Here is an 11,607-nt window from a genome sequence, read left to right on the forward strand (position 1 = left end):
GTTACAGAATAATCTCAATATTAACAGAAAGAGTCCCTCACAACTCAGAAGTCAAATTACAACTAATATAACTTTCAGCGAACTAAGATAATTAATTATACGCACTCTCACTTTTATTAACACTGTTCTCGACAAACACCAAAAAACCTCCCCTCGCTCTCCTTCTCAGTGTTGCCCACGCAGTGTTGCCATCTCACAGACATGAAAACTAAATTATTATTTAAAGAAACAGGCAGATTCGGCAAAGCAAAAAGTAGTTCGTGGAGCTAACTGTATTCAGTGGAATTTTTAGTGAAAGGAAGGTGCGACTGTATGGCAAATCTTTATTATATCCTACATAATAGTAAAGTACCGGGTGCTTGCCTTCAAATTGCAGTTTGGTCTTTATGACATCATAAATCCAAGATGGCCACCATATGTGAGATTTATCCATAACATTTTTCCTCAGTGCTCTTAGGCCAAATTTTCATAAAATATTTCCTGTTGTTCAAAAATTACGATAATTTAAGTTTAAATATTTTTTTCCTCTATCTTCAACCTTCTGTGAGTTATAGTTGAAATATATCACCAGTTTAGAAGATATGTTGAAGAGGAAGCTGAATTATTTGGAATAGCATGTGAAGGGTAAGTTTTAACTATGCCATTTTAAAAATTCAAAGAGAATCAGAAAATTATAATTTTTTTTGTATTGAAATATTGCTGTTAGGATTTTTATTCAGTGTTGCTATTCGGTAAAATTATTATTTCGTTTTAATTAATAATACTTCATAAGGAAAGACTAATTGATAATTACTTAAATTATTCATAATTATATAGAATGACTAATATAAACTAGAATAGTTTGGAGGATTCCAATATGTGCCAAGTTATTAGGAGGGATTAAAAAAAAAAAATATTTTGGGTACCTACAATTTTTTTTTTAAACTTGATAATTACTTTATTTTTTGAGTTAAGTATCTTTACAATCTGTAACAAACTTGGACAATAAGTAATAGTGCTAATTGAATGCATTCATACCAAAAATTAAATAAGAGAAAGAAAAAAATATAATATTTTTAAAAATGCTGCCTACTATTTTAATTTTTTCCCCATTATTTCAGTAATGATTTTTTTTTTAAATTTCCTGACTTTCAGATTAGTTTCACGAAAACCCCTCACTGTTTCCAAATTTCATACATTTTCCCTGTCTTTAAGCACACTAATAACACGGAACTGAAAAGTATGGTATGATTATTTAGTATTAAACCTTTATTTAAAATACTACGAAAAAATATATTTAAAAATCTACTTTCGCAAAGAAAGAACAGATTATAAGTTAGTCGATTAAGATGGACTTAATAAAAAAAATTTAGGAAAAAACTCCCTCCTAAATAATAAATTGCCCCAAAGAAGCAGAAGCAACAGACACAGACTGCTCAAATGTTTATCCTTAATCTCAAGTAGGTCACTGCAAAAAAAATATTTGGAGCGAGTTGTATTTTCACTGGTTGCCATCATATGTGTCTGCCTGGAGGTATTTGCCATCCTCTCAGCCCTCATTTTATTTGCTTTTTATTATTAAGGTGGCTGTTTATTCCGACCCGTTTGAAGATTTTATTTGTAGTGGGGCCCTAAACAAGCATGTACGGTAAAAAAAAAATGTTTTTAAAAAGTACAAAAACTTTATGTTAATGTAAGGCATATTTAGAATACATAAAGGCTTAACAAATACCAATGCAGTAGATGGACTATGTTATCAATACTATATATATCAATATCGATAGCAATAGGGAAATATCCGACAATTGGAATTGAATGAAAAATCAATTTCAATGTATAAAATTTATTCATTCTAACAGTACTACCAGAAAAGATTTAAAATATCTTTTAAAAAAAAAACAAGAACGAACCAACGTTTAACTACACAGTAACTTTAAATTTCTAAGGGAAGTTTTCTACTAAGAGTAACTCCATGGTAATTGAGATAAACTGGACAAGTTGAATTATTTAATATTATTAATTATTTGAATTAGTTTAATGAGAAGATGGTTGGAGGTGAAAAATACGAATAAGTAAAACATAAATCATTAGTGCCAATGTTTCAGCAAGAGTTTCTGGCCTTCATCACGAGTAAGAACAGAAATCAAAATCATGATAACCATTATCCAGAAAAATATTGGGAGAACTATAAGTAGTAATGGGAGAAAATGTATAGTGTGACTATTATAAAAATATAAGCTATATAAATCATAACTAAATTATGATTTCATTAACGTTCATTTATCATGTACTTAAATATAATATTTAGTTAGAATTCGGATCTTATAAATATTTAGTTTAGTTTATATTTATATTTATTAATTTATATAGTTTATGTTTATATAATTATTATTTCATCCGTTGTTTACAAAGTTTTCTGCTTTCTTTAACGTATTTTTTTAACTCACTATGCACTGCGCTACCCTTCTTTTGACTGTCCCTAACATCAGTTAGTAGTTTTCATATATTTAAATTTTTTACCACCTTTCCAATCTTTTTCTCTATTCTTTCTTCCCAGCCCATATTTTTAAGTTATATTCATTACATCAAACTATTGCCATTAGTATTTGTTATTACATTTAGCTCGTATAATTCTATAGTTACTTCTTTAATTATGTTATTTTACTTACATATTTAATTAATCCGATATGTCACCTTTCTCACTTTTTTTATAACTTTAATTTTAAACTATTTTTATTTTGTGCATATATTTATAAACTGGATATATATATATATATATATATATAATATTTCATGTATTATAATCATAATATTTCAATTAAAAAATCATAATATTTCATGTAGACGATATGGAATGTAAACGGAACGTACATAGAGAATCGACATACAATTCGAGAAAAGATAAGAAATTTCAGCATTGACAGGTAAAGAGAGGCTTCCTGAAGGAAAGACAGGAGATAGTGGAAGGCAGGTAATCAAATGAGATACCTTCAAGGCTCCAATCCTTTAAAACCACCCAAATCCAACGGGATCTTATTCCATTCGGAATACCTATTGGTCCAGATTCAAAAACTCCTTCGAAAGATACTTCGTCATTTGATTTGTTATTTTCTTCTTCTCAGAAAATTGTTCTTAAAAAGATGAGCTGAGATAGTAAAAGTCAAACCAACGACAAATAAATCCCACACCATTAACCTTTAACTCTTTAATGATTATTCAAACCATTGGGCAATTTTATTTTATTTTTTATCGAAAAAAGATCTATAATATTTTTTTACCTAATAAGGTTTTTCTTCTATTACTATTATTTTAAAATATATGTATATTTTCAATAAATATTAAAAAATAAAATTTATAAATATTATATTATAAATCTTCTATTCGTATTCTATATTTCAGCGAAATTTCCTTCCTATTAATACGTATCTTTATTTCATCTATTTTTTCATAAACGTAAATGATCTTTCTCCCATCTCCTGGAGCAACAATCTTATCAGTAGTAATATTAGCATTTTAAAACATATCCATAATTCAATATTTCGTCCTTAATAAACAAATATTTTCCAACATGACACTGAGGCTAAAATACTTTAAAGTAGTGTCCATTCCATATATATTTTTTATAAGAGTTTTATATTTTTTTTTATAAGGGTCAAACACAGAATTATGCATATATATCAAAATTACAATGCAACTACTAATAGCATTTTCGATCCTGATGATGGCTAAATAAAAATAATTAAATATAAGAATAAGAAAAATTATATGAAATAAAGATATTAATAGGAAGCAGTTTAAAAAAAAAATACCTAACGCAAAAAAAAACTCAAAAGTTATTATTGGAAGATTCTATAACAAACAAAAAATATTTTTATTCAACATGCCTAAATTGAATTTAAATTAAAAGTGGAAATTCTGTAAAAGTTTGGCTACTGAGTGTCTTATTGATCTTTTAACTAGTGAGGAAGAGAATCAAGATGAGCTAATTGACAACTGTCATTACATTATTATTATTATTGTCATCCATTGCTTTTCATTAGTTACAAAACATCCAAAACAATACTAAGACAAACTACGAGCAAGTAATATGTATAATACTTCATGGCTTTTTACATTGCTTGTTACAAACAAAATGGTGACGAGCTGAGCTGGTCTATTGCGTGACGTCATTCTCCATTTAAGAGACCCAGTAACAGACTCTCAACCATGTTATATGTTATATCATTTTAACATGGTCAAACAAGGAACTATTTCTCCATTTAACACGCTTTAACATTATAAAACGAAAGATCATGAATACCCCTACTGAATTAAGTGATTGTAATGGTAAATATATTTCAGGTTATGGCATTGCAACAAATAAGATGGGCGTGTATGTTGCAGGGCTCAGTAACGAGCGGTTCCCAAAAATGTTAAAAAACACTGAATCGACAGGAAAACGTCCGAGGCGTAGACCAAAACGTAGATATGAGGACTGTGTAAAAACTGATTAAGTAGATTTGGATTTAGGGGGGCATCACTGGAAAAATGTATGTACAGAATGATTGTTGGCATCGTATCTTTGGATTCACTAAGCTATTATTATACCTATAAAACTCTTGAGCAAAATTTGAAATTGTACGGTTCAAAACTTGTGTTCAGTTCACGTACAATACTATGATCTAGTATGTTCCATAAGTCTTTTCTTTAGATATAATCTATAATAAACAGTCACAATTTGATTTATTAGAAAACAATTACTGATTACCGCTTTACATGTAGAGTCAATCTATTCCGTTTTCTAGTTTTCAGTTCCAGCAAAATAGAATCGAAAACATAGTCTCGCTACCTACAGAAACCTACTAACAAGCATACAGTCTGGACGAGACAAATTAAGGGCTGGTAGGAGAGATTACTGTTTAATTTTTGAACAACTTGCCAAGCAGAGACTAAGATTAAACGCTACTGGCAGACTAGCTAACTCCTGAAGTATATATATCGAGGGTGGAGTTAGGCTGTCGAGAGCAGGTAACTTAACGAGTGGAGTAGGTCCTCATCTCCTTTATAGCTCCTCTCCGCTGGAATACGGATAACGGAACCCTATCTAACTTGAAGACATTTTTAAGAGTGTTATATAACTTATACACTAATTGGTAATTATAAAAAAAATCGAATCATCAGATTTTTCCATCCAGGAGAAGTGCTAAATATGATAAACGTGAAAATACAGACACACTAAACGAAGCATATTCAGTCATAAATGAGATTACTAAACCACGAAGAGTTAAATTGACATAGGACGTTTCGAGATTTAAGTGACCTCATAATCATGCAATTAATATGAGGAAAATAAAAACATTAAACAATTTTTTTTACTAATTATCAAACATTAAACCATATAGAACACAAATTTAGATTAATCAAATATTACAACGAAATTTAATTAGATAGAAACATTACTTAAAATTGATTGTTAACTGATATATTTTACATTGAATAATTAATGGCTGCCCACTACAACTAACTCGTATAAGTATTAGAATAATAGCAAGAGCGAAATGGCGAAAGGTGTGTGTAGGTTATTTGGTTTTCCCAGACCCTACTTAAGCTGAAATAGCAAGTAGTCTGTTTATTTCTGTTTTGCATTCTATTTACTATTAGTGCTGTTAATCCTGTCTTATGTGTTTTGAATAACAAGAATTTTAAATTTGTTCAAACGATTTTTCTGTTAATAGTCCAATTCTCGTTGTATGTGATTTTGGGTCTATCAAATTTGGATCTATGTCCTGTATTTATGAAATTATTTACTCCAATATCCTATAAATATAAATTAGCTTTTTTTGTAATAATGGTATAATAATACAACTATAATAGAGCAGGTTCTCTCTTGGTTTTAGAAACTATTGAAATGTCCCAAAACACGCTTTTCCGCGATTCTGTTCATGAGGAATTTCATAAAAATGTTTGATTGATATCGATATCTTACTTCTGTAGCTTCCCTTTGTAGTCAAATAATTAAATTATTAAGAATTTTTTTTTTTAGAAATATATAGTCAACTAGTCTACCCCTGAGGGGAATCTAGCATTAGACATGTTTCCTTCTTCTCTTTGAATCATTGGAAATATAAAAATATTTATGAGATATATTCATACTCGACCCAATATTTGTAATTCCTTTCTCTCTCCTCACCATTTCTTACATCTTGTAACTGTCATTATAAATCTTAACTGCCAGTCCCTTGCATATATCAGGTATTTTTTTTTAATTTATTATATTTCTTGTTACTCCCTCGTACATTAAAATTTGGTGATAATTCCTGATTGTTTTCAACTCATATACTTAGTTTAATTTGCAAAATATTGATTTCATAACTTCAATTCTTATTCATTCCCATCTCTACATTTTTTATTCTTTACCCCAATTATTATCACTTTCACTACCAATCATCCTAATGATGATGACATTTAATATTACCTGAATAGTATTAATTAATCAATATTATTTATTATGTCTCCTAAGTTAATTAAGTTAATAGCCTATCATTATCTATGTATCATAGTCTGTATTTATTATTTGATTACATTACAGTTGCACATGTACAACGCTCGTTAGCTTATTTGTAATATTTGCTTAGTGACAATTGTCCCTGACCAACAGGTGGTCACAAGGTCTCCTCTTCCACCAGGCGATGGTCGACTGCGCCAGAGCGGCAATACTGATACCTCTAGGCCTCAGCATCCTCCGTTGCGAACCGGTGAGGAAGTGCTCACTGGTCGAGACGGCGTTTCTCCTCCTGGTCACAGTGTCAACGGTCAACATGCTCACTACCGTCCTCAACGACTCCCCAGTGTTCCCCGAAGACGAAGAGGAGGACAAGGAGTTGATGGCGCCGCTCCTTATGGACTCCCCGCAGTGCGTTCTCTTCGGTACCTTCATGATATGGTTCGCCTCCATCACCATCAACCTCGGACCGACCTTCCTGTCAGGTGCACTGGCGGCAAATTCGGACGGGGTACACAATGCACCCAGTTGCCCGCTCATTCACGGGCCCTTCAGGTATGGCAAGGTCACAAAAGTATTTTTTTATGAATTTTAATATATTTTATCTCTACAACTATAAAAAATAAAAACAGGTAAAATGAAATTCAATGTAATGTATTATAATTATATACACATTGTTTCTATTCAGGATAGATAAACACTTAAATTTGTCAAAATAATATTTAATATAAGGCAGTCCCTGTTTTACATGATCCTATTTTAAGCCCTTTTGACGTTACGTCGTAAACCAATTTAAAGCAGAGTTACACAATGCGATCAGAAGGTAATTACCTTAGTTTGTATAAATACAAACTATATACAACTACTATATACAGACTACCTATTAGTGTCCTTGACAGCTCTCTAGAATACTTATTCTTATCTCTAACTTGATATTTCTTATTATATACACCAAAATGATCAAGGTTGGGAATGAACCACTAAGAGAAGCGGGTGTCGACAGAGGACTAGGAGGGGGAATAAATTCTCAAAAATTGAAGTAAACGACCGACCTCTATGTTTATATATTATAGAATCCGTGATGTGTACAATAGGTAGTTTTATTGATGGGCAATCAATTGTAAATAGGGTAAAATACCAAATGCTGTCCAAGAGTAGATTGTAGGAAATAGAAATTTTGAGAGCTTAGGTAATATTCTGTCACAGAGGGTCTATTCACTTGTGAGAATAACATTTTTATCCCTGATTTCAACAATGAAACTATTTATTCAAATATTTATATTAGTCAGGAAATATATGAAGCCACAAGTAATATGGGATATCTCGGAGCGAATTCAGAGTTTGGTTGCTGAAAAAAAAATATATCGACCAAGGATACGAAAAATATAGCTTTTAAATTAATTAAAAATGAGGTGAATGAAAAGGAATTTTGTCCAATAATCGAGAACTGACATGAATTGAATTTAGCATTTAAAAAAACAAAACAATGTATTCGTATGAACGCTCCACAAATCCAGAAGTACTTAAATCAATTTCATTTTTTTCAATTTCTCCCAACCCAAGTGACATCACTTATTTCTTTTAAAGAGAAAAGTGAGTGATGAAGTGTACGGTCATGTAGAGTTTTTTAAAACGCTACGGTAAACAATCATAAAGGTTAAGTGAAAAATAAAGTCACAAAATTAAATGACAGGTGTTTATGGAAAATCCTTTAAGAAAAAATTAGTTTTACCGAGAAATACAATTCAAACAATCAAAGACAACAAAAAACTACTAATTGAACTAAGAAGTTTTCCTGCAATGAATTTAACAATTTTTACTAAATGTTTTTTGTCGATTTTAACTTTGAGTACTTACCAAGGAAAGAAACCAAACGCCTGAAGTTAATACTCGACATTATTTACAGAAAATAACATTTTTTTTAATTATTAACAAACAGAAAGTTCATAAACACAGGAATAAACCTTGAAAAATGTTTCGAGTTAGTTTCTAAAGGAGTAGCCAACCCAATCAAACAAAAATGATCGTAAACAAGAAAGAGGAACATTAAGCAAGAAGTCATTATATTGTTAGAGCGGTATTACTCATTAATAGAAACATTCTTGAATATAATTTTTTTTTTTGGTTGAGTTTATCATGGAAGGATTGGTATCTAGTACTGGCAAATCGGCAACATATGATACATTGAGGTCCAGATGGATGACTTGATTCGTGACGAAGTAAGGAGCATTAAGGATTTTGATGGTTCAGTGGAGCCCCAAAGCTCAACTCCGTATGTCCAGATAGACCTTGTAATAGTCATGTAAATCAGTCTTATGTAATGGATTGGAAGTTTGGACCGTTTGTCTAGTAAATGTTGTAATAGTCGGAATAGACGAGCAGTTTCCTGTCTTTTCAGTCTTCTATGAGGATTCCATGTCAGTCGTTTATCCAGATGTAACGGATCAATATAATTTTCAAAGATATTTTTATCTTTTATAGGAATGGCCATTACCTTGATCATAACTTCTCCCTTTTCGCTGATAATTAAAGCTATGCTCACGCGATATTTATTAAGAAGAAAATAGATACTGGTTCAAACACCCATACAATAGTTCTATATAAATTATCTGGGCCCTGCTAAATTACAAACTTATAAAATTAGTTTTGTAATTTGTACTTGGTACAATTTCACTGATGGTGCAATGGTGCAAGCTATTTTAACTTTTTAATTCCTATCATTGAAATCATAAAATAAAAAGTATTAGTGCTAGTTACTTTTCGGTTTGAATACTTATATTTATGGATTAATACCATTAGCTTTAACTATGAAACAGGAACTAGGAAACAAATATCATCAGAGTGAAATGAGACATTAAATAACAGTTACTACAAGATTAACTACCCACGAATTATCAATTACACACATAGAGTTTTATAAAACTATGACTAATAAACGTAAAGGGATAACTCATCAAACAAAATCGATGGTAAAACTGGAGCCCAATTAGAAAAAATGGTGGAACTTGAGGATGGCTAATGAAAGTGTATAAATAGAATTTTAATGAAAAGAAAAACAGATTTCGCCCACACAAAAGACCCATCAGATTTCGGTTGCCTATAATTGGAATCAGTTTATATCCTTTTTATCCTCAGCACACACGCGCACACGCACACTAACACCCAAATACATTAAAAAAAAAAATAATTTCAGTAGATATGAAAATCTATCTATATAATCTAACGAGTATCACATAATTCATTCGTTTAATGCCTCTAGGGCAGTAAAAGTTTTCTTAAAAACTTCCATTAAATTTTATTTATATGCTCTCACATCCAATATCAAAGAACTTAAATATAAAAGTATAAGTTTATATATCCGTCAATGCAGGCCCGTGATGAAATAAAAATAAAAACTCCTAGCATCAGCATTAATCTTTTTATAGATTGTCATTAAACGTCTGGATATATGCATATAAAGGTAAAAAAAAGACAATTGCTTCCTAAAGTAAAATTTAAAAAGATTATTTTCTCTCTGGAAATATCCATATTTCAGAGTTTTCTATTATCTTACAATAAAGAATTCAGAAATATGATTATTGGGAATTAGTCAAGATGGACACAGAACTGAATTACAAATAAAACGTTACACAACCACATCCTTGCTAATAAAGATTCCTTCCACCAAATCACACAAATGTATGCCATTTTATGTAATGCTCACTTTAAAATGCCCAACAAAAAAAAAATTGGTAAGTTATGGAAATAATCAAATCAATTGAGATTTTTTTTTTTATCGCTCCAATACTCCCTTGAGGGCTTATCGCAACCCATAAGTGAGAATATCTAAATTCATTTGTCGGCACAGTCCCGAAATAAATATTGCCTGACACGGATGGAAATCGAACCCACAACTTCTAAACCAAGCACACAAATTCAGCAATATGGGGATTTATATTCTAAAGTATTGCTATTCTAATACTTAATTACTACAGTTGATATAATGATTATAAATATAATTCGAATCAGAATACTATAATCTAATCATTATATTAGAACATTCGAAGCCTAAAAATATGAAAAACGGCAATCGGCTTGCATGAAATGGGAATGAAATTAATGGAAAAACAATTCAGGTAATATAATGGAATTTTTTTTTTTTTTACATAGCAACTGACAAGCTTGCTATTAAGTATAGTTTAAAAGAACTCATAAAAACAAAATTTTAAATAAAAAAGAATTGGAAACGGAACCAGGGAATAAATATCTCCCCACTTGGCCTCATTTATCTAAGATATTCTTAATCCCACTTTATTATATAGTATATTTAAAAAAAAAATGTGTACCGCTACAATCCAGGATGGATTAGGGGTATAGCATTTCTTTAGTATTGTTACTAGACTAACTGTTGTGCATGGAGGTGATTTTGTCACAATCACACTCGACCGCCAGATTTTTACCCAATTAAAGCTTCCTACTTTACGAGGCCAAATGAATTCCGAAGGCTCTCGAACCCACAGGGCTGACTCATGGCACAGAAAATAATTATCTGCCACAGACGTATCCGATTATATTATATATAATCTTATACAATATATAATTATATAATGCATAATTATATTATGAATATTCTTTATTTTAAAAATAAATAGGAGTGAACAGGAATAGTACATCCAAGTTGGGTAAAGGAGGGAGAATACTGAGGCAAACGTTCTACCGCCGACTAGGGATGGGATATCGAAAGAAAAATATCGATATTGATATCGATATCGATATCGGATAGCAATATCGATATCGATATAATATCGGGACTAAAATATCGATATTTTAAAATATCGAAATATCGATATTGAAAATTTAACGAATTAAAGTAATAATAATTATAAAATGATAACAAGACATATGAAGACTTGTTTGAACACCACGACAACCATATCATAAACATAACAAATATAAACTAAAATATAATTGTTTTATTGAAGAAAATTTAAAAATAGATTATCGATGTTTTATTTTGATAAGTACATATTTATTTCAATATTTCCTTTTGTTGTAATCGATAAAGAATATGAGCATCAATATTCCGATATTATTTTATCCAAATATCGATATTTTGTTCAAAAAGACTAGGAAATTCTATAGTGATTTTAAAATAGGAATATCGATAT

At 30.4% G+C, this 11,607-nt stretch overlaps 2 protein-coding genes across 2 annotated transcripts in view; one reads left to right on the plus strand and one right to left on the minus strand.

Annotated features, from left to right (window-relative positions):
• LOC106681324 (midasin) overlaps positions 1–11,607 on the minus strand; it is a 416,397-nt gene that overhangs the window by 318,553 nt on the left and 86,237 nt on the right. The window lies entirely within an intron of this gene.
• The window catches only part of LOC106681326 (uncharacterized), a 152,185-nt gene that overhangs the window by 96,880 nt on the left and 43,698 nt on the right, over positions 1–11,607 (plus strand). The window contains exon 3 of the mRNA XM_014421579.2: positions 6,617–7,015. Within this exon, the coding sequence (XP_014277065.1) occupies positions 6,617–7,015 (399 nt within the window). The remainder of the gene's footprint in view (positions 1–6,616; positions 7,016–11,607) is intronic.

This window comes from Halyomorpha halys, unplaced genomic scaffold (assembly GCF_000696795.3).
Source record: "Halyomorpha halys isolate HHAL.00 unplaced genomic scaffold, Hhal_1.1 Scaffold327.1, whole genome shotgun sequence".
Classification (NCBI taxonomy): domain Eukaryota; kingdom Metazoa; phylum Arthropoda; class Insecta; order Hemiptera; family Pentatomidae; genus Halyomorpha; species Halyomorpha halys.